The sequence below is a fragment of the Protomyctophum parallelum genome (assembly GCF_964188405.1).
Source record: "Protomyctophum parallelum genome assembly, chromosome: 15".
Classification (NCBI taxonomy): Eukaryota; Metazoa; Chordata; class Actinopteri; order Myctophiformes; family Myctophidae; genus Protomyctophum; species Protomyctophum parallelum.
The window spans coordinates 11604051-11630564 of NC_139710.1; the positions used below are offsets into that span (position 1 = coordinate 11604051).

General features: G+C 40.6%; 3 protein-coding genes across 3 annotated transcripts; 1 reads left to right on the top strand and 2 right to left on the bottom strand.

Annotated features, from left to right (window-relative positions):
• Window positions 1–1920: 1920 nt before the first annotated feature.
• Window positions 1921–12934, bottom strand: zcchc8 (zinc finger, CCHC domain containing 8). Its single transcript, XM_083783953.1, has 14 exons — window positions 12758–12934; window positions 12042–12082; window positions 11873–11947; window positions 11679–11775; window positions 11508–11585; window positions 10972–11075; window positions 10572–10637; window positions 10362–10422; window positions 8750–8883; window positions 7147–7289; window positions 6933–7048; window positions 6276–6362; window positions 4383–4488; window positions 1921–3789 (listed from the first exon to the last, which is right to left on the bottom strand). Exons 1-14 carry the CDS (start codon window positions 12926–12928, stop codon window positions 2762–2764), a joined length of 2307 nt encoding a protein of 768 aa, XP_083640079.1. The 5' UTR covers window positions 12929–12934; the 3' UTR covers window positions 1921–2761.
• A 154-nt stretch (window positions 12935–13088) lies between these two features.
• Window positions 13089–15487, top strand: LOC310872057 (uncharacterized protein). Its single transcript, XM_083783751.1, has 4 exons — window positions 13089–13396; window positions 14207–14336; window positions 14435–14568; window positions 14682–15487. Exons 1-4 carry the CDS (start codon window positions 13277–13279, stop codon window positions 15462–15464), a joined length of 1167 nt encoding a protein of 388 aa, XP_083639877.1. The 5' UTR covers window positions 13089–13276; the 3' UTR covers window positions 15465–15487.
• Window positions 15488–15512: 25 nt separating this feature from the next.
• rsrc2 (arginine/serine-rich coiled-coil 2) lies at window positions 15513–25401 on the bottom strand. Its single transcript, XM_083783752.1, has 10 exons — window positions 25266–25401; window positions 24230–24368; window positions 23896–23936; window positions 21992–22170; window positions 17496–17627; window positions 17283–17399; window positions 17057–17139; window positions 16686–16978; window positions 16487–16576; window positions 15513–16383 (listed from the first exon to the last, which is right to left on the bottom strand). The coding sequence occupies exons 1-10, from the start codon at window positions 25269–25271 to the stop codon at window positions 16198–16200; spliced, it is 1266 nt and encodes a 421-aa protein (XP_083639878.1). The 5' UTR covers window positions 25272–25401; the 3' UTR covers window positions 15513–16197.
• Window positions 25402–26514: the final 1113 nt, after the last annotated feature.

Consider the following 26514-nt stretch of genomic DNA (forward strand, 5'->3'; position numbering starts at 1 on the left):
AAAGAGAGACAGATATGCAAATTCATGGAATATATATATACACATATTATACAGTATATACAGTACGTGTACACACACACACACACACACACACACACACACACACACACACACACATATATATATATATATAGCTCATGTTTGCTCCTAGTTTAAGTATAAATTGTATAATCACACTTGTGTGAAGTGTGGGGCACAAGATGTATTTATATCGGCCACATGACGTCTTAAGTTGTCATTCAGTGCCCTAAACAAACATTCAAGTCCATAGACTTTGCTGGCAAACAATTTACATCATAAGTGTACTCCTAGACCACAACATCACGTCCGCGAGCCACCCACCTCCATACCTCCTCTTTGATTGGTGTTTGTACAGAACCAAAAAACACGAATGTCTGAATGTCTGCGGAGGGCGCACCAAATCTGTGCTGTGTATGTGCATGTGTGCCGCACAAACAAGTGGGGCATGCACTGTATAAACAAGTGGGGCATGCATCCCCAACTCGTATTGTTCCAGAGTCGGACAGTGCCTGTTTATAAATAATCCATTGATTGTAATATATAACATTATTGGTACTGTAATCACAGGTACAGCGAGAACTCCCAACCAGGTACATCCTTAACTAACATCGCTCTTGCATGTCCCCGAGCAGGCCAGTGCCCGAAGGGTACTAGTCCACTTAACTGTTCAGATATTTGGATCATCGCACACCATGCAAGCAATCTGTCTATAAATCTTTTATTTTTATGATTAGGGTCACCTCCAACAACCTATTCGAAATGACCTTCCCTGTCACTTGGCCTTTCTAACATTTAATCTTAAAATGTTACTGTATGAGATGCCCTGCAGTACTGTACCATGATATGTTTAGCCATTTATGCCAGGTAATTACAACTCTGCATACATTTCCCAATCTCTTTGGTGCCAAATAATTCTAAATGGGTTCTATTATTTCCCAATTTGTGAATATATCAGTAGCAGCTACTACTGCTACTGAAGCACCAATGCAAAGGTCTATTAGCTGTTCTGTGTACATGTATAACTTAGTGTTTCATATGGGACAATACCATTGGCTGTACATAGCCCAAACATTTAGATTCTCGTAGAGGGTTTTTTTCGATTCTGACGAATCTCTCTACGAGAGTCTAAAAGATAACCCCGCCCCTAACGTCGAAAAGGTAACGTTTGGGCCTTACCTTGTACAAATGCAAAATCTAAGCTGCTTTAAATGTTGCCCCACTTGTTTGTGAGGTGTTCGCACCCAGATTAAACACGGAACATGCTTATTTTTCAATAAAAAGGGTATTTTAATCAACTGTCTCGGAATCTGGCGGCCATCTTGTTTTTCTCTCCATTGTAAATGCGCAAGAGAACCCTGGCTGCTAGGGGCGCGGGCAATATTCTGTTGCGCCGTTTACCGCATTTACAATGGAGGATTCAGAAACAGAGTGGATTAAAATACCTTTTTTATTGAAAAATAAGCATGTTCCGTGTTTAATCTGAGTGCGAACACCTCACAAACAAGTGGGGCAACATTTAAAGCAGCTTAGATTTTGCATTTGTACAAGGTAAGAGTGATTTTGAGGCCCAAACGTTACCTTTTCGACGTTAGGGGCGGGGTTATCTTTTAGACTCTCGTAGAGAGATTCGTCAGAATCGAAAAAAACCTCTATGAGAATCTAAATGTTTGGGCTAGGCTGTACACACATCTTTTCTTTTGGTCCCATCTTAGCAACCAATGACGAAAAACATTATAGGACAAATCATCTATTCTAACTCAAGCTCATTTCACTGCAATTTATACTAGTACAAGCTAAAGGATTTCTAATTAGAAAACGTGAACATTTCAAGATACAACAGCTTAATTTTATTGCTTTGTCATTTGGAAAACATTTGAAAATCCAATTAGAAATTATCCTGACCCCGACACAAAAAGGTGTGTATATATAAACCAAATGCTGGAATATGACATGTCACAACAGTCACATATGTATTTACATTTGCATACTATTATACAGTCAAGTGGGAAGTAAGTTGAGTGGGAACATGTCAATACCTGCATATGTTTTGTTTTTTTAAATACTACCTCATTTGTATTCCAACTTTAGTTTGACTCATCAGAATAAAAAAAATGCCTTTGAAATTCTCATTTGTATAAATGAGACTCGTGACAAAAATAATCAACACCCTGCACAACACTGCTGTACTCCATTTGCCCTCAAATCAAGAAATAAAATACTGGTGGCCCTGGTTTGAAATCAGCAATACTGGACATGGGAACCTAGAAATAACCAATTACATTAAGTTTCATTGCCAGGTGTTGTGCACATGCAGAGTATGCATGCTATTCAGATTGTGATATGTTGTATTGAGTCATAGCAGACAGTGATACAGAGACTGCCTCATAACAATAGTTTTGCAATAACTTCACAGTTCAACTAACCAAAGTGGCTTTAATGGCAACTGTCCCACTGAATCAAAAAAAGTCATAAATATTAGTTTGTCCAGGTAAAAAACCATTTACAAAAAATTTAATCAAAAAGATTCTCCAATATAGTGCTGCAAAGGAATTCAATGAAATTACTGAACAAGATCTACATCAGTTGTTTACCCATATTTTCTGTACACAAGTATCAAAAACAGTCGGTTTGGTACAAAAATAAAACCATTAAAAACCCAGGTTTTGATCAACTGGTCACAATACTCAACCCTTATACTTCTGGAGAAAAAAAAAGGAATCTCTGGGTTTTGATCAAACATCTATTTTTTGCTTTTTGCCAAATTCCGTGGTGAACATTTTAATACGTCTCTGATCTTAAGGTATGTCCCTGTGGCCTCAGCAACTTCAGTAAACTCTGGTGTATCTTCAAAAGGAACAATTCCAGCTGCAAACCTACTCCGATGAGGTACTGCCGTTATCTTCTCAGACTCAGAGATGTCATCTAGAGCCTCTTGAGTAGGGAGCTCTGGAACAGGGCTCCCAGGGCTCACTTCTTCAAATATCATTGGACCAGGGCTCCGAGAGCCATCTTCTTTGCCTCTGATTGGACCAGGGTTCTTCGGGCCATCTTCTTGGACCAAGATTAGACGAGGGCTCTGAGGACTATCTTCTACAGCTTTGACTGGGCCAGGGCTCTGAGGGCTATCTTCTTCAGCTTTGACTGGGCCAGGGCTATGAGGACTATCATCTTCTTCAGCTTTGACTGGGCCAGGGCTATGAGGACTATCATCTTCTTCAGCTTTGACTGGGCCAGGGCTATCTTCCTGTGCACAGGCTGGACCGGGGCTAGTGGACACATGAGCTTTCGTCTGTTCGTCACTATTTTGACATTTAGCTTCTGTGGATCCCTTCGTCTGAGGTACTTCTTCCGGTTCATGCTCTTCCATTTCTGATTCGGTGTCGACATGGGCAGATGTAGAAATACTTGGCGAGCTAGGTACAGGTGTTCCAAGGGCAGGTGTCTCACAATCGCTGTTTGTGGCTGTATCTGCATTTTCCAGAGCTGCCATGATGATTCTTTGTTGCTCTTCTAACTCCTCCAGTGTCAGGCCATCCTCCACATAATCAGCCTGGTCAATCACTTTCCAGGTACTTCCTCGCAGTGCTGGAGAGCGATTAGAGGGTGTGGCAGGAGGGGTGCCTTTAGGCAGAGGGGGTTGAGTCGGCGTAGTGGGTGGTGTACCCTGGGGTAAAGGAGGTGGTGAACTGAAGGCAGGTGAGCCAGGAGGGAGTGGAGGCTGGAACTGAAAGCCCTGTGGGCTTGGGTAAAACCCAGAGGTGTCTAGATCTAGGAAAGATAATAAGAAAGTTACCAAAAAAGGTTAAAAAAAATACAATCTTCCTGTATATAAGCTACTAGAGGACAATACATCTGTTATACAGAATAAATTCTTCTCCCCTCAGTCCTGCTAATAATATAATAATGTACCTTCACCAATATCACAAGAACTCAATGTAGCAATGCGACTTATTCACATGTCCCTTCACCAAGACAAATGAGCAGTCAGTTTTTTGAGTGGCGCTAGCCCCTCCAATGCATCGGTTTTGAAAGTTACATCATATAGCAGCCAAGTCTATGGATTCCCCCCCCCCACCCTGCCTTTATTGATAGGTTGAAAGTAATTTGACAGGAAATGGGGAGAGAGATGGGGGGGGGAAGACACGCGGCAAAGGCCGTCGGGATCGGGAGTCGAACCCGCGGCACGTCGTCAGGCTGGCTCAGCAGCCTAGGTGCCGAGACAGTTGAGCTAACCGTCCGGGCCAGTCTGGAGTTTTTAAATGTTTGTTTAGAACACTTAATGACGTAATGAATGTGGCCAATATAAATGAGTGAGATTTTTAAAGGTACTAAAGAATAAAGATATTCTGAAGAACCATTACCCGAGTCTAATTCCATATCTGAGCTTCTGGGACTGGATCTTCTTTTCTTTCTTTCCTGTGAAGATGAGCCAGAATCCTGCCTTCTCTTGTTGCAGATGGCACCAGGCTGTTGACAGAGCAGATGAGATTAGTTAAATTAAATATTACGAAGTGTCTAAATGTATTGCCATTTCATAACCACTGGTGATGACAGTAGTAAGCACAATTGACTAGAAAGGATGGCATGCAGCAAGGAGACAATAAGTCATTCTTAACTCCTTTTGCTGCCCCTAGTGTTAGCATGGTTGTACTGCCCCAGGGGGCGCCCGTCCAGGCCCACTCTATGGAGCTTGTTGTCCTTCCGGGTTAAACAGGAAGGTGGGGGCTTCCGGAAGTGGAACGACACCACACAACACAGCCCACAGCCTTTAGCTAGCAGAACAACCAGCTACATTTTCTCAGCGATGCGATACAAAAACACAAATGATTTACGATCGTCGGGTGCGAGCCGGCTCACCATGGACAGCTCTCTAACCTTTGGAGATATGGCGCTTTGAAAATCGGGTTATAATGGAGGTTCAGCGGAGCTGGATTTAGAAATCGCATCGCTGCTGGTGAAGGAGGAGGGCTATACTAGTGATGGGGGAAAGTAGACCCTTTAAGCAGTTACCATTACTTTTATGAGTGTGCAGCCGAGCTGCATGCAAGGTCACTCAGTGAGATTCCTATATAGCGGCTGAGAGCAGAGTGACACGTCAGAATTCTCCAGGACAGACTAACCCTCTGGCCTGCGCTTCGCGGGGCCCCAAAATCTGTGGACTGATATGATCGAATCCGAATTTGTGATGTAACAGGTCGTATTTGCTTTCATATATGTCTTTGCTGTTCATATGTATATCACATGACCATTCAATTTGGGATAATTGTGGGCAATCAATAAATGCCAGATCTTTTGAATCCATAATTTTAAGTGTACAGCCTGTTTATTGGACTATTAGATAACCCTCTCACAGGATGGCGCATCACTAGCCGGAGCAATGCTAAAAGGTAAACAGACCTACGGGCGGACGGCGCGTTCATATATGGATTAAACATATGTCTACGCTTATAAACGTAGCTGGCATAGATAGGTCCCAATAGCCTAAGCTAAGTTTATAAGCGTAGATGGCATCATGGCAAGAAAATAATTAAGGACTTCAGAATCCGTAGAGCGGTACCCTGTAGACCAGCTTTTGGCAATCAATACAGCAGTGTCAAGCTGCGCTTAATGTGATGATGATGATTGTGCCCAGGGCACCCCTCTGGATTAGTCTATAGACAAATTCAGAAATGTGTCTCATGGTCGCAGCGAATGTATTTCATGTTGGCGGGGGCGACATATCTGCGGTGTAAACAGCCAGGTCTTCTACTACATTGAATGGTAGAGTGACTGATGTTAGTCTGCTCAAACATTACTCTTTTACCTGCTTTTTACTAACACTAACTTCACAAAACATTTAATTATTTTGCCTTCATCTTTGTCAAGTTTTTGGGAAGTTGTTACTATCTTGGATTCACCAATATCTAGAATTTAACTAGTTAATGTTCCCTCTAAGCTGTGGCTAACCACATCCACAGTGCAATAAATTAACAGGGTGAATAGATAGAAATGTGCAACAGATGATATAAAGCAGTAAACTTCATTAGCAATTTATTTAGCAAAGTACAAATTATCTATATATCTTTTTAATTTCTAAGCAATGTTCATAGGCATTCACCAGTTTGTGTATCAGTATCTATCTCAAATTTAAAGAATTGTCTCATCTTGAATATATCTGGTGTGATTAGTTGGGGAAAGTTATGGCTTTAGTAAAGCATCAAAAGTGCTTTGTATTTTTGAGAAACCTGACCAATTATAGCCTTTCTGATTATTACCTCCGGATAATTGCTGGACAGGTAGGCAGCAAAGTTGTGCTTCATGTGGCTGTTCTGCATTGGAACCGAACCATATTGCATGAACTCCTGGAAGTCAGTCAGTCAGAGAAAATAGGTTTGTTGGATTAGTACACAGACTATTACTATAGAATTGGTATTTTACCACAAATGGAAATGACTTGGTTGCTCACAATATATTTCTACAAGCCATGTTAAATAAACAGAATTTGAGATATTTAGAATAAACACTCACAATCACTGCAATAAAGTAGTCACTAAATAAAATCTCTACGCATATTTGAAAATAAGTTAGTGATAACAATCATTTAGGCATATTTAAATCTGTTTTTAACATTCAGCGGGGAGGCATCACTCTGCTCTACCAGCCTAATAATGTACAAATTATGATAAGCAATCGCTATAAAAACATTCAAAAATAGCAGATGCAATGTCAGTGCCGCACTGCAAACTTGTAGATCAGTTATTTTTGTAGTACTGTACTGTTCTAAATCCTTAGTTTTCTGAAACACTTATGTTACCACTATATACACTGTATAATATAGCTAAAATGACACAGGTGCTTTCCTAGTTTTAATGGGTTAAAATACCAATAAAGACCTAGTTAAAGAGTGAAATGTTTATCTGTTGTAAACTTACATCTTTCATTTTTGGGGACGCAGGAATATTGAAGCCCGGGAAATCTACCAGCTTGGAAACATCGTAAGAGATTTTTTGTCCGCTTGCACCATCTTCTACAGCTCCTTCATTTGCAACTACAATGGAGGAGAAAAAAAGGGATAAATTGGTAAATGTATCGTCATGTTTGTCAATGATTGTCTGTACCTGCATGTGGCTTAAGCAGAAAACGCACCCTTTCCGTCATATAGCGTTAGGCCAGAGTTTTCAAGCTCAGCTTCTTTGAGCCAACCTGGTGGATACCCCAACTGTCTCATGCGGTAAATCAAAGGAGGAAGGGTGGTCCCATCAACTCCCAATGCTGCCAGCAGTTCCTCACTATTCAACGCCACAGGAGGTAGAAAACAAAAGAGTAATGACAACATTGCAATACATTTTTTTGTCATCAAAGTTTTTTAACGATTTTCAATAAAGCATACAAAATTCACATGACTTACACAAAAGAAAAAGACAAGAAAAAACAAAACACAACTAGCAGTAAAAAAAAAGAAAACCCCTGGACAACACCCCTCCACACTCTGTTGTTGACACTCGTGGTTATATAATTGTAATGTACAAATACAAAATGTTACTACAACAATCCTTTGATATATAAATAAAAGTAGTCCCATATCTCATGGAACTTCCCTTTGACGTTATTCCTCCTGGCAATTGAGTATTCAAAGGATGCCGTTTCAGTCATAAGTTGGGTCCAGTCTGATCTCTGGCGTAGCAGAGCTCTTCCAGTTTCTCAGTATCAACCTAGCTGCAGTAATAAGGCCTGCAGTCACCAATGCATGTTGTGCCTTGGTGACCCCCTGTGGCAGCACCGTGCGATCTCCCAAGAGACATAACTTTGGGCATTCTGGTAGTATTAGCCCCATCCAGTCTCCAAGTTTCCCCAGTACCTCTTTCCAGAAATGCACAACCACAGGACATTCCCAAAATTTACCATTTTCCCCTTTACATTTCCAACACCGTTTGTCTTCCACCAAGCCCATCCTAAACAGTTTCACAGGGGTATAGTAGAATCTATGTATAATTTTGTAATGTGTAAATTTGCTTTTAATATCCCTAGTGGCCCACCCAACTTTGGAAATTATATTTGACCATGTCTCTTCACTTATTTCACATCCTAAATCCCTTTGCCATATTAATCTAAGATTTTCAGTCTTTGCACTTTGTAATTCCATTATATTTTTGTAAATTATTGAAGCCCTATGCATTGTCGGTGGCCAGTCAATTTTTTTTTTCAACATATTAGGTTCCTCTATACCCCTATTAAGGTTGAACACACTTCCAACACTACTTCTTAGTTGAAGACATTTCCAAGATTCTCCAACTCCTGATATGACTTAAAAGTTGTATCCATATACACATCATCAATTACACCTATGCCATTTCTAAAAAATGAATATTTACCTATCAAGATGCATGGATTATCCCATATAGAAGAATATCCCTGTTTATATTGGGATTTCCCCATCAGCCTATGGACCTCAGACCATACCCATCGGGAATGTTTCAAAATGGGACTCTTCCCCCCTTCTACCATTTTAACCTGAGAGAGAACCTGTATGGGTTTGAAAGGAGCTACCATAGACGTTTCTATCTTTACCCAGTCCAGTTGGTTATCACCTTCAGCCCAATGCCTCGCTAGTTTAGACAATTCAAAAGACAGATTATACATTTCTACATTCGGAAGAGCCAAGCCACCACATTCCCTAGGGCAACATTGCAATTATTTAACTTGTTATAACTTCTACTACATAAACACTCCTACAAAATTACAATATTACCTTATTACTCCAGGTTTGTATTTAGCAAATCGCTCCTCTACTTCAGCATGGTAGCGCTGGTTGCTCTGGTTGGACTGATTGCTGTTTTGACCAAACTCCTTTCTTCTTTCATTGATTGCAGCCATATCTTTTGGCTAAAGCAACGACACACATATAATTAAATAACACATGTCCCAAGTACATTTCTAATTTCGTCCTCTGCTCTGCATTTAAAGGGATAGTTCCGATTTTTTTCTCATTAAGCTGTATGAAATACTTGCCATTAATATAGTGGTTACAACTGTATTATTTGATTGCCCAAGTCCTTGGTGGGAGTTCTGCTCTGGTTTTGGTAAAATATTAAGTAGTTCCGGTCATTGTGGGGGGCACATGGGGCCACGCATTAAAGTAAATTAATTCACAAAACTATTGTGAATTTGTATTGTTGACCTATTTCTACCATATAGTGCAATTTTCGTTCATTTGAAACCGTTTTGTGTCCATATCACTACGCCCAAAAAATAGTTCCATGTGATAGAGGGGTCAAAATTTAACGAAAGTTGCACTAATATTTTAGAAATAGGTTAACAATACAAATGACTACTTTTGTGAATTAATTTACTTTTAATGCGTGGCCCCAGTTCCGCCCCACAAAATGACCGGAACTACTTAATATTCACCAAAACCAGAGCAGAGCTCCCATCACAGGACTCAGGCAATCAATTACAACCACTATATTAACACAATGAGCGCTGGGATTTCTTTCCAAATAGAAGCTCGGGGTGCTGGGCAGATATGGCAGCTTTTACTCTGAAAGTCATAAGTTTCAGTCTTTACTTCACGATGTCACAAATAAAGTCTCTCTAGAAGAGTTAATATTCCAAACGAGAGGCTTGTTGAACTCGGAAATGAAGAGAAGTATGCCTGATTGCCCATCTGGTCAAAACCATGGAGAGCTCCCTAGATTAGGAGATACGAGGCTCTTTCTGAGCCGTAAACAAGTAAGTGAAGAGGCAACCCTCCAAAAAAACTAGGACGCACTAGGACGTGTGTACACGTCCACTAGATCCATTGGTTGGATTAGATATGACGTTTGTACACGTGTTTACCCATTTTGGGCGGGGACCCCTTTGTGTTTTAACTAAGCATTATGTTATACTTTAGCTATTGAAAAATAGCAGATCTACAAGCTCACAGCGCGCCACAGAGTGGTGCGCTAAGAGCTTGTAGGTCTGCTATTTTTGAAAAATCGTGAAAATGCGGCACAAATCTTTGAATATATATTCTTTCAGAAGACTTTTTTGACGTCCGGTCTAAATGGGCAAATGGCAAGTATTTCATAAAACTTAAGTTTATTGTGAACTATCCCTTTAACTAACTACGGCGACACACTAACTTCTGACCACTGCAGTAACAAACAGAGTAAAGTTCTGTGATGTGATAATGTCCAACTTGTATTCATTTAAAATACAAAGACTGGAGGCAACTATATGATGCCAACAATATGAGGAGTTTACACTATTTACACTAGTCTGTACATGGCTGTGTCGTGTCAGTAAGCCTAATCAAAACAATAAAAGGTCGAATATTTGAGTTGAATTAATACGTTTGGCATTATACAATGGCTACCTACCTTGGGGCAGTCTCTCAGCTGATGTCCACCCAGTCCACAATTGAAGCAAGTTGGCTTGGGTCTACAATGAACACATCAGTTGCATGCTGTGATTAGAGGGTTTGCTGCAGGTACAGTCGCTGAAATAATCAGACTATCCAGCGGATTCAACTGTTCACTATCACAATCATGTAGGCCTACCAAAGTACAGCTTAATTCATACTCCCTTACCTTCTGTCTTTCATTTCTATGTCTTGTCCATCTGTGCCAATAACTAGTTTGAAGATCTGCTCGTATCTTTGCAAGAATTCAGGAATGTATCATACGACCACATAACAAGAATGCTCTATGTTGTCAATATATACCTGGTCAAATGCCATAATATTTTGATAACACATACAAGATACAAATAAGAGCACATTCCTGGAACTAATTCATCTCTCTCACACACACACACACACACACACACACACACACACACACACACACACACACACACACACACACACACACACACACACACACACACACACACACACACACACACACACACACACACACACACACACACACACACGTTGACTTGAATGAAGAAATGATCTTAGAAGGCATCAGGTAGTCATAAAGATACGTTGGAACTTCCCACCCATCAGTCAGCTGGGGGTTTTCATTCAGCAATGGCTGTCCCAGTTTGTCAACACTAAAAGTTGTAAAATACATGACACTTCCAACCATCTGTGGACGAGAAACAAGAAATAATGTTCACGACTCTGAAGCAACAAGAGTTGGCCATGTTTACAATATTTTTTGAGAATATCACACAGACATGTGACAAGGTGACAAATGTTACATGTATTCCATACACCATGTAATGTTTGAAATGAATCAGTCTTGTATACAAAATTGCTTACCAAACACAAACTGCTCATTAAAACGTACTCATTTGCCATGCCCAAGCTTGTTATAAATGGAGATTAGGCATTCAGGGACTTTAATACAAATTTAAATACACACGAAGCGAAGGGCCGTTCACACTGAGCACTATAATATTAACCATTACCACAACTATAATGCTGACCATTGCAGTTTTTTATAGTGGTCAGTGTGAACAGCAGTAACAGCACTCATATCTTTAAATGTTTGACAACAAATCATGAAAATACTCACACTAAAGACCTCTGTCATTTTCTTGATACAACTGCTGGACTTTGTCTTCTGGTCTTCCTCCATGACAAAAGCAGAATTCTTCAAGGGATAGGAAACGTTTAAGCCATGTCATATTTTCTCTCGATGTTTACGGATTCATTATATTATAATGTTCTACTTGTAGGAGAGTACCTGAGGTGTCATATTGAATGAAGTATTTTGCTTCCCCTGATTCTGGTGCTTCTGAATCACACTACAGATACAATCTTCAATTTCTTGTCGACACTGCCTAGATAGATTTAAAAGGATCATTTTCTATCCATGCCACATATGGACAACTAATCAATGAAAGCATATAACATAAAACAAGACTAACCAATACTTACTTTGATATGGCATTGTTTGCATAAAGGATCTGTAAAAGTGGGCCATCAACATTGACATCTTCGACTTTGAGGCCACTGTAATACAGGGTTATAAATGAATTATTAAGTGATTACATTGTGTTTTTAAAGGATAACATTTATGAATGCAGAATAGCAGATACACATTTACCTGGGCCTCGTCAAGATCCTGAGCTTTCTGTTTAGACTCAGATGTATAATGTAAGTCAAGGAAATAGTACAGAGACAACACCTGCACAGACATCTATCATGCACATGTTTACGTAGCCGCAATTCTAGAATTTTTTATAATGGGATGAATCTAGATTTGCAATAACCTCCATTGACTCCCCGTCCCCACTCATCCAAATTGCTTTTGCGATCTGCTTGTATTAAACGACGTTAAACTCACCAACATTGCAGCTGTAGGGAAAGCTTTACTTATGCTCTTTTAATCTGCAAAGAGTTTGTTTCATAAAAATCCACCGTAGACATGTTATGAGCTACTTTCTGTCAAGACATTCTGTGCAGGTGATTTTTCTAAGTGTTGGAGTTTGGAAGCACTCGTCACTGAATGGCCCTGCCCCTGCGTACAACCTGTTTTGAATTTGCACATACTGCAGGAGGCAGCAGCGCAACCAGTTATAAAACGAGTGCTTCCAAACTGGATTTTTATGAAACAAATGCCTTGCCCTTGCAGATTGGATGGACAATTCAAGCTTTCCCTACAGCTGCAATGTTGGTGAGTTTAATAGTTTAATACAAACAGATCGCAAAAAGTCTTCTGAATCTGCACTAAATTAGCATTGGAGTCCCACACTCGCAGCGCGTGATACTGTTTGGGCTACGGTTAGCCTGCTAGCAAACAGAGCATTTGAACAAAAGGATATTTTCATCCGTTAGTCTCTGGATAATCTCCTCACACTCCTCCAGCCTGTCCCGGACGTGGCATGTGTCTTCAATGCTTTCATCATCCGAGAAGCGAATATGCGTAGGGACGGGCAGAGTGTCGCCTAGTTGTTCAAACAGTTCACTGTCACCAAAATCAACCACCGCCATCTTCCACTTCTGTCTGTGACGTGTGTGACAAGACGTGGGTTCAGAGGTAAATGACCTACGCCGAGTTACGCTGGTCTCAGAGTGTAGCTCTGGCTGGTCTCTCACTGGCTCGTGCAGAGTCACGTGTTAAGAAGAATCAGGAAGTGTGTGAATCAATAAATGGAGGGGGAAACATAGATTATATAGAAAATCTATGGGGGGAAAGACCTCAAGGGAAATACCACTCTCAAGTCTCATCCGTGATATATCTTTGATATTTGTTTTTCATTTTCAATTGAAAGCTCCCGATCCTTTCGGACTAGCAGCAGATGAGACTTGAAGAGAGGCATTTGTCTCAACTTTTCGACAATGTCAACTTCCACGACTGTCCAATTGACTTTACCTCGTTGCAACGAGGGCTCACGGAAGATTCGTTTTATTTACATGGTTGACCAAACATCGTTCAGGCTGTCAGAATGTCCAAACAAGGTGGGTAGACGATGTAGACGTATGCTTTACAGTCGATTGATTAACAGTTTTCCGTGGCCCCTGTAGTCAGGCGGTCGCTAATTACTGCTTCAGCATCTGGTCTGCACACATTAGCCATTTAGCCCCATACTGTATGTTCCATTTGTTCCCTCTCCCTACGCTCATTCTGTAGCTCCGAGATGAGGTCACACACTGGGTCCCTCCCACCGCGTTTCAGATACGGCGCAAGTTTGCGCTATGTAAGTTTCTTACCCTGACGCCACGATTAATCCAAACGTGAAGGGGACGTGAAGGGTTTACACTAATTCAACCATAACAACGCCCAAGAAAATCGAACTAGAGATTTGAACCGAGCCTTTACGTCCCGTATTTTGTCAGTCGCTTCCATGTTTATCAAGGAAGTTGAAAAGCTTTAGCGCCTCCCCTGGTCGAAATTTCCAACTGACTTCAGTTCACTCGACATGCACGCGCACACGCACACTTCCTTGATAAACATGGAAGCGACTGACAAAATACGGGACGTAAAGGCTCGGTTCAAATCTCTAGTTGGATTTTCTTGGGCGTTGTTATGGTTGAATTAGTGTAAACCCTTCACGTCCCCTTCACGTTTGGATTAATCGTGGCGTCAGGGTAAGAAACTTACATAGCGGAAACTTGCGCCGTTTCTGAAACGCGGTGGGAGGGGCCCAGTGTGTGACCTCATCTCGGAGCTACAGAATGAGCGTAGGGAGAGGGAACATATGGGGCTACTGCGCACATATACATGAAAAAGAGGGAACATATTAACGCTGTTTTGTTTTGTTTTTTCAGGGTCCAGTTGTACCGCTATATTTAGGTGCTGATCTCTTCTTCAATACTGACATTCGCACAGAGAATCATCCCAGATATCATGCAAAATTTGCCAAGAAAGGATTGGCCACAAAAATCACATTTTCTTCAGGTAACCCAACTCCGATTTGGAGAGATTGACTATGACGATAACATTGTTTCAGAATTGCAATAACCAATTTAAGTTGTTTTCATCATGTTTTCTGACAGCATTTAGGTTTCATGAGTTGAGAGTTCCATCTACCAGTAATAGCCTCTGGTTCTACAGTATCCAAGGACTGTTTCGAGTAGCATTTGAATTGTATAGCAGACGAGAACAACTTGAAGTGTTGCAGAATTTCCAGGTCAGATTATGCATGTTTCTGCATAGCTTTGAAAATTATTTAATCAAAAACAATACCATTTGTTTAATCAAATGGTAAATACTCTAATCTAACATTGTATATTCCCTCTTTAGGATGTATGGAAATCCCAAATACATGACGACCCTCTTCAGATGAGCTACAACCTCTGTGTACAGCGTGACCCCACAATTTGTAATAGCATGATGTATTATGAAAACGTGAAGGTCAAGCAGGTGTCACATTTTCAATTTGCTCAGGAAATGGTGTCTGTAAATCAGGTTGATACAGGTCTCTCTGGTGATACCTCAGTAGATCATGATTACTGTAACTTACCCGCTGAGGATTTGCAAAGAGAGCCTGCACCACTCAATTCATTTACCCTGAGACAAAAACTACACAGCTTGGAGGAAAAAATGACTTGTACGAGTCAAGGTTGCACATGGCAGCCTGAGACTGTCTTCATGTTTCTGGACACTATTGATCACTATATAGATGGAAAACTGGATGAAAATGATTTGACTGAAACTGTGTTAGCACTACTGGAGGCCAAGCATTCACATTCAGTTTATTCAAGTCAACTGCTAAATGCTATAAGCCAGTGGCTTGGCCAGCAATTCCATACTGCAAACAGTAGTATCAGTCATCAAGTGGAGAGTTTTAAAGTACAGCATATTGAGCGAATCAGTGACCTTCCACCTGCAGAGGAACTTGTGACAGAGCTTTTTCCAGAAGCCATGCAAACACTGCTGCTTCATTGGATGGGCTTAAGTGAAGAGTCCAGTCTAGAGAAGAGACACAGCGAGTACCCCATCCTACTCCTCATACTGGAGTTTGCAAACCACAACCTCATTACTGGTGTGGCTCATGTGCTGTACTCAAGTCTTATATGCAAGTAGGAGTCAGGATGAAGTTTGAGTAATAAATTCAGAGTAATTGTAGTCAAGTATCTGAAAATCTTTTTATTTACGTGTCAAGTTTGTATTGTAATGCATATATTTATTTTCCCCTATCAGGTTCAACAGCTAATGAAACACTGTCTATCATCTGATTACAATATAAATCATTCATGCAGATGTTTGGCAATAGTCAAATAGTAATTGTGGTTGAATGTGGAGACATACAAAAGACCTTATACGACAGACTCATTTTAATTACATGAAAGTCTGATTACTTCTTTCCCCAAGTCCAAGCATATCCTTTGAAGCCAGTATTACAATCCAACAACTTTTCTATTCCAGAAAAAATATGGATTCTAATAATGCTACATCGATTTAGGATCAAATTGAATAGCATTTTGGTAGATGAATGTAAACAAATATTAACTTGACCTAGACATGTTCCAAATTAAACAATCACTTTTAGTAGAAAAAGAAAAAGCTATCACATATTTTCAAACAAATTAAGTTCAAACTGTGTCAGTCACTTAACTTTTATAAAGATGTACATATTACTAAACACTGAGACAAGCTCAGTATTTCACTATTTACATTAGAATGTTCCAAGATGTGAGATCTTTTGCTTCTAAATAAATTACAGATCAATGCAACATCCATGCAAGCTTGAGGGGCTAGCAGTGAGTTGTTGACCTATATGATTAGTCAAGAAACCAAAACAGCACAATGTTTGGCACTAGATGGCATCCATTCCACGTGAAAATGAGGACCCAAAACCAAGGCCCATTCCTCTCTGGGTGTGGGTCTGAGACCTGGCCATCTCATATTGAACGTCAAGGTTTCTAAACATCTCCTCTTGCTGTTGAAGAGTCTTCAAACCCTCCTCATTAAGTGGTTTTGCGGCTTCAGCTTCCTCATCTCCCTATAAATAAGACAATCTGTTAAGTCTGGGGAAATTCCATGGGTTATCAATTTAAAAAGTCTGAATGTGAAATGCCAGTATAATTAAAATGACTCTTGCGTACTTTGATACCCATTAGTTTGCGAAATTTAACATTTTGGTCCTTGTTTCCGAAGTTGAGCTTCTCCCACAATTCAGCAGTCTGCGATTTGTCCTTTAAGAAATATTGAGACAGTCAACATCAAAGACTGAACTATTAAATAGCCAGACATGCAGGGAGAACCACAGTACATACTAGGTGCTGGAACCAAGTCAATTCTTACCCCCTCTTTTTTCCCCTGCCATAGCTTTTTTCTCTTTTTCTCCTGCTCGGCGAACTTCATGGGGTTTACAGCAGAAGGGTTGTAATAGCTGGGTACAGCAATACCAGTCTCTGCTAACGTTTTGGCTTGAAGAGCTGCCATCTGTGCTGCCATGGCAATCTGAGGAGTTACCTGGGTTCCAGAGGCCAAGAGAGCTGCCACATTGAGAACAGGGTTGGTGGCAGCAGCTGCAGCAGCAGCAGCTGCAGCAGCAGCAGCCGCAACCACTGTGTCACACAGCAGAGGAGTGGCCACTAAAAAAACGAAACAAGATTAGGCAATGTCTACATTCTGGATCAAATGATACAAGTCTCCAAAACAGTGTTATTCACCTGCAGCTATCTCTTGTTGTTGCTGTTGCTGCTTCTCCATCTCCTTTTCTTTCTGCTCCTGTAGCTTTTTGGCCCTTTCCAATCTGCAAATCAGCATGAACAAGAAGTTCATATTAGTCACCATTATTTGGAAATGAACGTATAATATACCAAAAAGGGGAATGAAGCCACACACACACACACACACACACACACACACACACACGTGACTGAGCTGTTGCAATACCTTCTGGCCAGGGCCTCTTGTGCATCCATAGCTGTGTTTCTGCCTCGGAACGCTGGTGGACTCACAGACCTGCTCCGAGTCTTTCTGCGCACTTTCTCAATCCTCTTCTTTCGCTCCCTATTTCAAAACACCCAAATGTCATCAAAATAGTTAAAAGACAAAGGAAAGGCAATAAAGTTATTCAAACGTGTGGCAAATGTTTCACAAACTCACCTGCTTTTACTACGGCTTTTGCTACGGTGCCTATGTTTGGTTCTGGAACCTGACCGAGACCGTGCCTTCCTCTTCCTGTCCCGGCTGCGTGACCGTGATCGCCGTTTGTCCTTACTTTTGCTGTGATGCCGCCTGGAAGCAAGGAATCACATAAAACATCATGGTAATTGGAAATCAATAACATGACAACATAGTCAGGCTAGAAAACCAAGTACCACACAAGGATTTCAGATCAAGTTGACAGTGTTTTTCCTGTGATCCCATTGGCCACTCTCCCCCCAGCGCTTTTAACACATTGATTGCTAGAGTTTTCTATTTGCTCAGGCTTGGTGGTGCTGAGCGATTAACATTGGGACTTCTGAACTTTTTCGGGGCCCACAGCGAGGGGCCTCTTATAGCGAGAATCACACCGCATAAATCAAAAGGAAGCCAAACTAGTCCACTTCAATTTAAAATTTTTTTTATGATTCTACCATCTTCCATTCTGGAGATATTGACCTTTTTCTAACACCTGCTTTTCGCAGCACGCTGCTCTTTTGAAAAAACAGCAGAGATATGGAAGGTTGAAGTTGACAGACATTGACAGACAGATATAAAAATGAACACAAATAATATCATATACATACTACACACTGAATGAAAGCCCTGAATGTCTACTTTTAGGAGGAAAACAAATACACATGGTCCCATGTATAGTTTGTCAGTAATTGGCTATTGAATGCAGCTTGCGCCCACCAGAGAGGATTTCAGAAAATGCATGGACCAGAAGAACTATTATTCACAAAATAAGGCCTATAGCGAAATGTACATACTATATACCGTATGAAACAGAAGACTCTCTGCTTTCATAAGAAAAATACTTCTACTGTAATAATAATGAAAATCACACCCCTGTGAAGTGAGCAGTGCAATGTTGCGCAACATTGCACTGCAACATTGCACTGCTCACTTCAAATCAATATTATGTATTTGTTTTCCTCCTAAAAGTAGACAATTAGGGCTTTCATTCAGTGTGTAGTATGTATATGACAATAATTTATTTATGTTTATTTTTATATCTGCCTTCAGAACGATAGTATAACGGTGAGATGCGTTACTGGATCGGTGAGTTTAGTGGTTGAGGTTGACATGTCTGGACATGTTTGAGGAAAGAAGCACAGGAGAGAGAGATGATCAAATAACTGGCTGCTTTGTTGGACAACGCTATCTTCACTTTGTTTGGGCAAAGAAGCAGAGATCAGCGATGGAAAAGAGTTTTATCCACGGCAGATAAGTAATGACGTATTATCGAGGGACCGCCATGATCAACTAACTGCCTGGGACCGAGGCCATGTTGTCACCAGCCAATGCAGCCATCGCTATCCGTTGTGTGATTGTAGCCTTTTTATTCATTATAATTGCAGTGATAAGACCTATATCACAGCCGGGCGTCTCTCTCGATACCGTGGATATAGCCTACATCCACAATCACACAACGGATAGCGATGATGGCTGCATTGGCTGACGAAGACGTAGGCAGTAAGTTGATCATGGCGGTCCTTCGATAATACGTCATTACTTATCTGCCGTGGATATAAAGCTCTTTTCCATCGCTGATCGTGCTTCTTGCCCAAACAAACAAAGTGAAGACGCGATGGCGATCCACACAACGGATAGCGATGGCTGGTGAAGACTGAAGACGTAGCCAGGCAGTTAGTTGATCATGGCGTGTGCCGTGTGCGTGTTGAAAACGTTATGAAATGGCGATCGTTGAAGATTATTCTTGGTTTATATACTGGCAGAGGGCAAATCGACACGACTGCGTTATATCTTTTTCCGAGAATGAGAGAGCGGTGCAAGGCGATTACAAGGCGCAGTGTGGCCTGGGGCCAGGGAACTCAAACTGCAATGCGATCCGGGCAGAAGAGACTCCCCCCACAAAGATTCCTCGGGAGAAACCATGTAGAAACAGGAGGGGAGGGGGAATCGAGTGTATTCACAGACACTAGACTACTACTAGAGTATGGGTAACTCCATTTTAGATGCCCTGACATCTGCGTTGGTCTATGCCGTTGCCGTGCAGACCCATACGTGTAATGGAGGCATTGGAGGAGGGAGCGTCTTCGCCACAGACAGACCTCTTTTCAGGAGGGAGGGGCTTTTTACTCCCGGATCACATATTGGAGCTTCCTGGAGACGATCGCTGTTATTTTCTTCGGTGTCCTGGAGCATAGGACGTTGATGTACAGTAAGCAATAAAAAAACGTATAAAACGTATACATACGCTTCGCGCGTACGGCGTTCGATATTAATAAAGCGTATGGATACGTTTCCAGCATTTTTTGTGTTAACACTGACATCACCCACAGAGAATCGGAGCGGCAGGGGCGGTATTGCAGTCGCTGTACCGCACTGTTGTGACGAAAAGAGAGTTGAGCCAGAAGGCAAATCTCTCTGTCTACCGAGCAATCTTCGTTCCTACTCTCATCTATGGTCATGAAGTGTGGGTCATGACCGAAAGAATAAGGTCACGAATACAAGCGGCTGAAATGAGTTTTCTTCGACGGGTGGCTGGCATCTCCCTTAGAGATAGGGTGAGAAGTTCAGTCACACGAGAGAGACTTGGAGTAGAACCGCTGCTCCTTCGCCTGGAAAAGAGCCAGCTGAGGTGGTTCGGGCATCTGGTTAGGATGCCACTCGGGCGCCTCCCTAGGGAGGTCCTCGACGCATGTCTCACTGGGAGGAGACCCCGGGGCAGACCAAGGCGCAGTTGGAGGAAATACATCGACTCTCTGGCCTTGGAACGTCTCGGAATCCCCCAGGAGGAAGTCACTAATGTTGCTCGGGAGAGGGAAGTCTGGAGCTCTCTGGTGGAGCTGTTGCCCCCGCGACCCGACTACGGATAAGCGGTTGAAGATGGATGGATCACCCACAGCGAGGTTGCCATTGTCTTAAATATTGATTTACATTTCAATTCCCACTCAGCTATATAACTGGGAATGTGAATAAGTAATTGGGAATGTTTACTGAGATCTGATATGTAAAATCTTTATGACAAGAACTTATAAAACAGTGCATATCGCGGCTTAAATTAGGTACGCAAACAGGGTTTAGGAAATGTGCCGGCTGAGGAAATGCATGACAGCATTCGAAGCCGGTGTGAAACAGCCGATCACTGTAACGAGACCTACACGGTTCTTAAACTATAGGAAGGAATTAATTTGGATAATGGTAATGGAGATATTGTAAAAGTTGTCACTTTATTAATCCCAAAGTTGGTTAAGGTTTGGACTTCATTTGGAATAAAGTCTGCGGTTTTATATGGCTATGGGCTGTGGCAATAATGAAAAATAACTATAATTTTGAATGATGAACCATGAACGGAACTAGTTAATTTAAAACTGAACTTAAAAAAAAAAAAAAAAACTTTCCCAACACTGCACTACTTTGGCGTACCGCTATTTTGTTATAGTGTCTGGACTGGAATGTGTAGTGAGCATTTTTGCACCCCAAGTAGTGGACTGAAGTATACCACATTACCACAATGCACTGGGAATTAGCCCTTCACTAAGTCCCTCCCCAACCCATCCTTGTCCAATAGGCAGGGAATAGGAAGAAAGCTTGACCTGCAAAGCAACCGTTGCTAAACTATGTGGATTGGTATTGGACAATCGCTTTTGGGGGTGGGATTTAGTGAAGGGCTAATTGTAGGGACCATCCGATGGTCACATGTACGCGTTTGCATACATGCGCCACTTCTGCATGCATGCACTCCAACTCAGAAGAGGCAAGTTGAACCAGCGAAAGAAAACACAAATGTACTTTTTAAACATTTGTTTTCCACCCTCTTTTCTTCCCTGACGGACCTAGAGACAAATGATCTGTGCGTTTATTTGCAATTGTTTTATTTTATTTATAATAAAACAAGTGTATTCATTTGCAATCATTTGCACTAGTATTACCAATCTGATTCATTGTATCACCCAGGCCCAGCACATGACGTTAGGAGAGGAATCAGTTGCTTGCTGTAGAATATATTTGCGAGAATCTTTATCACAAAGAAGATACATTGTGTCACGAATGTTTTATTAATATTCATTAATTCCTGCCATGAAAAAATTTATATAACATTATTTTATTTCATTGAATTGCGATAACTATATTAAAACCTCATTATGTAGGCCTAGATAGTAAATTATTGGACTGCTGTTTCTGTTAACACCAAACATCCGTACTTTCTCTCATGCCAACAGGTTTGCTTCCTGCCTAGGGTCCTCCTACGTCTCACCAGACTGTGCGGTGTGCATGAGTCTGTAAAATTACTCTCAAGAGTTAAATTATTGTTAAACATCTGCATTACTTAATTTACAAAAGATTCTGAGGCATGTTGTGCTGTGGAACAAAAACAGACAAACCAATCTGCATGGGCAAGTCAAGAGATTGGAATCAGCCACATTTGAGTCATAACCCCACTTACCTACATGTTTTAACTACATTTGGTTATTAACTACACTCACTTTTCCCGTGAGTGTGACCGTGAGTGGCTGCGTCCCTTGGAGGGCTTCTTTTCTTTGCGTCCTCTCCGCTCCTCTCCATTCTCTGTTGAAAGTCTCTCCTTCCCCTTTTCGCTCTGCTCATACAGCTCATCTTGCTTCTTGGATGACTTTGAAGGCTTCTCAGGGTCCCGCTTTCGTGCCTGTAAGAATAAGTTGTCTCTTTCAGGAAAATAGTGCAACAAAAAGAGTTAGTACCATGGCTTTCAGCAAATGATACTTAATACAGTTGACAGGTTGAAAATACCTTATCACACTGAAAATCTATTTCCATAATGTATTTTCTATTTTAAACATGCTCATGAGTGAGATGTATATGTTACGCTTACTATGACTCCAGCATTATGAATGTGGGAATAATGTAGTGAGGCCAATCAATCTTCAATTGACATGTGATTTCATAATTCAGATTTTTGGTCAAATCGAATTACCAAAAGAAAAAGGAAAAATAAATGAACAGTCCTGCACCCATCGGCGCTATGTGCCTTTGTCAAAGTACAAGGACATGAGCTAAACAAACCATATGAAACTTTGGTTATTAAGTTAACCCATTTGACCAGTGAACCATTTATAAAGAGGAGGAAAGAGGTTTTTCTGAAATTCCCGTGTGGGAGCCCTGAAAACCATTTAACTCACCAAACAAACCAATGGAACAGACAATTTTGTTTTAAAACATCAATTACTGAACTGTAAAACCACCTCTGTGATATTCCATTCCACAATAAAGTGCCACAGGAGTCAACACCTATAAATCTGTTGATGCTCTGTTCTTATGCACCAGCTGAATCATTATTCTATTTCCTGCTCAACAGGATTTCACCTTGTTTTCCAAACTATGTAATTAACTAAACATTAGCAGAAAACTAAAGCATGGGCGGTTTTGTCATTTTGTCAACGATCACTTAACCCATTTAGACCTGCAACACCTATACATTGTTATACCTTTCAAGCTGCGAACGCCTCCGTGTCATTTAGCTGTTGCTATATATATATATATATATATATATATATATAGCTGTTGTTGGGCAGAAACCTCTTATCTTCATATTCTAACGTTGTGTATTTTTCGTGAAATTAAATGTGATCATACATACAGCATCACATAAAAGTATCAAAAGTAGCATATCCACAAGTTCGAAACGCAGCGCAAAGCAACGTATTTTGAGCTTGTAGATCTGCTAATTATGATCCTGAAAAGGTTTCAACCCAACAGACAAAAACCTTCTGAAAACTTTTCAGATTTAGAACGCGATTTTAGAATCAGCCTCAGGTCTTGTGGGTTAAAGATCCATGAGATTAAAGATGTGCTATTTGTTTATTCGTATTAGCTGAAAGTGTCTTAATGCCCATCCATAGCTGTAAAAGAAACAATAGTTAATTCCAAATTGTTTACTTAATTTTGTAATTAAAAAAAAGAGGCAAATATGAGTTTGAATGGCTGATAGTTACCTGTCCCAGTAGTAGGCATATAATTTTGCTATGTCAGCAGGGTCTTCTGTTCAGAGTCTCTTCGTGCATTAGCACGCTGAGTATGATTTATTGTAGAAATGTTATCATGATGTGATCTACACACAAGATTTTAACAAAAAAAAAAAAAAAAAAAAGAAAAGTCTACTCTTCACCATGTAAAATGGCTACAATTAGTGACAGATATCCAAGGAGGAAACCTTCCTTTGAGACATGTCAACAAAAGGATGGCAAAAAGGGCATCTTTCCATGTGAATAAGGCCCTGTCCATCTGGAAACCTATAATTCTTTAGCTTTTATTCTATACATTTAACCAGATGAAATATACTTACCACAATCTAAAATTATCAAAACTATCGATAAGCACTGAAGATTTGCATGAAAATGAAATCACGAATTACCTCTTTGCTCCTGCTGCGACTTCGTCTCTGCTTCTTGTCACCTGTACATGTAAGTAGACAGACATTTTGAGAGATGTACTTAGTCCTCCTAGCTGATAATATTGAAAGGCCTATTTAAAAAAAATCCCTTCAGTGGTTTAACATGTCAGATCGATGAGATGCAAGAGTGCAGTCTAGCCAACACCAACTCTGGAGTCTGGACTCCTGAATCGCTGACCTCCACACTCTAGCATCATGGTCTTGTGCTCTGTGTCAGATCAATAGTCAGATTAATCTTCAAGTTTGATATACATTTCAACTCCCAAAAAGGGCAAACAAATTAAGTACTACTTACGTTTTCTGTCCCTGGATCGTGACCGTGAATGGTGGTGTTTGGAGCTTCTGGGTGACTTGGAGGACTCTGTACTGTGTTTCTTTCTGTGATGTGCAGGTGAGCTTGTTTTGGGCAGGTCAGCGGAGTCCTCGCCGCTTGCCTAGAAAGAATGGGTATGAGTTAAGTTATGCACTGCATTTTATCCAGATAGCAGTAGCCTACTACATGTATGTATGTACCCTAATATAATTAGGTTTTTAGACAACTGTTCACAGCTGTACTTGTATTGGTGACACAAGCGTGACTGCGTGGATGCACCCTCTAACAAATTAATTTCAAAAAATATATTGAGATATCTAAGACAAGTATGTAACTGTTATTTGTGTAAATGTTTATCAACAGTCCAGTCAAATTAAATTTGTATTTTAGTTAGCTTTATTTAGGACCTCTGGAGTCTAGAACCCATTCATGTGTCTAGTAATGGGGAATGGGGATCCTTTAAAATAAACCCCTAGTTCTCCCTGTAGACAACATGCCGTTGAGCAATGAGCATAACAAAAAAGGCAGCATTCTCATACACATTCATAAACATTACACATTCGTGATTCAAGTAAAAATGGTTTATTGAAAGCCTTAATATCATATGAAAGCTGTTGATTGTTTATTTTATTGTGTGGCTTACCAATATCTAATAGGCCTAACGGTGACCTAAGGGATTTATTGTCAGTTAGCCACGCAAGCTATCAAAGGAAATCTCCGTTGGCATAAATAGAATTCCAGATATTAAATTGTTTTGTACAACAGATTGGTTGTTTATATAAGACTATCGTTCAAAAGTAGCGTTAGTACGTAACGTTTGCTGTCAAATTCGACTGAGTAGCTAGTAATTAGGTATGCTAGTGTTGTGCTTCTAGGCTAGCAGAAGGACGAGTCGGTCGCCATCTTTATGAACCTAACCTAGACATCTAAATATAATCAACGAGCTTACATCGACTTGATGCTGTTAATGGTCTTATAGTCATGCATCTTTGGAATATTTTTCTCTAACATTACTCACCGACATATTGACTTTGAGGTAGACTCTATAAGTAAGGCGTCTGTTCTTTGTTTTGGTTAATCCTGAATGGGTCGGGTACAAACGAAGTGATTCTGATTCTGGACGACAAAGCTAGTAGCTTACTGTAGCTAGTCGTTCGTTGACGTTGTGTAGCTCAGAGCGGATGTGTGGGCCTTGTGGTTGTGGGTTGCCAGATTGGTATCTCTGACATCGCCCGCATGCAAGTTTCTCTCCAGAAAAATAAGTATGACTATATATTTAAAACTCAAAAGTTAGGAAAAAAAGAAGGAAAAAGAATCCCACCACCCTCTATTTTTCAAATGTTGTTTTATGCAATCCATATTCAGTGGCAATTTATTATGTTTTCCCACTATACTTTTAAAAGTGCAGAATGTGATTTTGTTAAAAATAAACAAATAGCTCAGTTGAGTGGATGTGTGGGGCTGTGGGCCTTGTTGTGAGTTGCCAGATTGTTATCACATCTCCAGCAAGTTTCTCTCCATAAAAATATCTAAAAAGTTATTAAAAAAAACCCACCACCCTGTATTTTTTCAAGGGCTGTTTTGTGTAATCCAGTCATTTCAGTGGCAATTTATTGTTTTTACACACACACACACACACACACACACACACACACACACACACACACACACACACACACACACACACACACACACACACACACTCCGTGGAAGTATTGCATGTGGTCCCTGACCATTCATTTAGTAATGTAGGATTTGTTGATTTTTAAAAATGTCTTTCCACTAGACATTTCTAACCCTATAGGGTTTTCCACAGATAAACAGTGAACTGAATGACCTGGTGACGTATGATGACCATCCATGTAGTCATTTTACTGACAAGTTGGAGGTCCAACTTTTTAGCAAAAGGCCGATGCACACCTCAGAAGGCTATAGTGACAGGTGCGTAGGGCAATAAAGCATACTTAAAAAAGGTTCTTTGAAAAACAAAGAAGGGTCTCGCACACTGTCAGAAAACTTGCCAAAAATGTTGCTCTTGTGCATTTTTGGCAAGTTTTCTGACAGTGTGCGGGACCCTTCTTTGTTTTTCAAAGATAACCTTTTTAAGTACATGCTTTATTGCCCTACGCACCTGTCAGGCTGTCACTATAGCCTTCTGAGGTGTGCATCGGCCTTTTGCTAAAAAGTTGGAGGTCAAGAAATTCAACAGAAAAAGGAAAATATAAATATAGTCAATGGACCATTGGTTGAGAAACAGTATGTATGTA

Bases quoted from the DNA above. Each gene is read 5' to 3' on its own strand.
- zcchc8 (XM_083783953.1), bottom strand. From the start codon at position 12,928: ATGGCGGTGGTTGATTTTGGTGACAGTGAACTGTTTGAACAACTAGGC. The intron at 12,083-12,757 runs ATCCTTTTGTTC...TACATTATACAT, and splicing joins AGAGACTAACGGATGAAAAT to CTGAGTCTAAACAGAAAGCT. The intron at 11,948-12,041 runs GTAAATGTGTAT...CCTGTATTACAG, and splicing joins AGGATCTTGACGAGGCCCAG to TGGCCTCAAAGTCGAAGATG.
- rsrc2 (XM_083783752.1), bottom strand. The intron at 17,140-17,282 runs GTATTGCAACAG...GCTGATTTGCAG, and splicing joins CAAGAGGCCCTGGCCAGAAG to ATTGGAAAGGGCCAAAAAGC. The intron at 16,384-16,486 runs GTACGCAAGAGT...TCTTATTTATAG, and splicing joins GCAAACTAATGGGTATCAAA to GGAGATGAGGAAGCTGAAGC.
- LOC310872057 (XM_083783751.1), top strand. From the start codon at position 13,277: ATGTCAACTTCCACGACTGTCCAATTGACTTTACCTCGTTGCAACGAG. The intron at 13,397-14,206 runs GTGGGTAGACGA...TTGTTTTTTCAG, and splicing joins TGTCAGAATGTCCAAACAAG to GGTCCAGTTGTACCGCTATA. The intron at 14,337-14,434 runs GTAACCCAACTC...GTTTTCTGACAG, and splicing joins AAAAATCACATTTTCTTCAG to CATTTAGGTTTCATGAGTTG.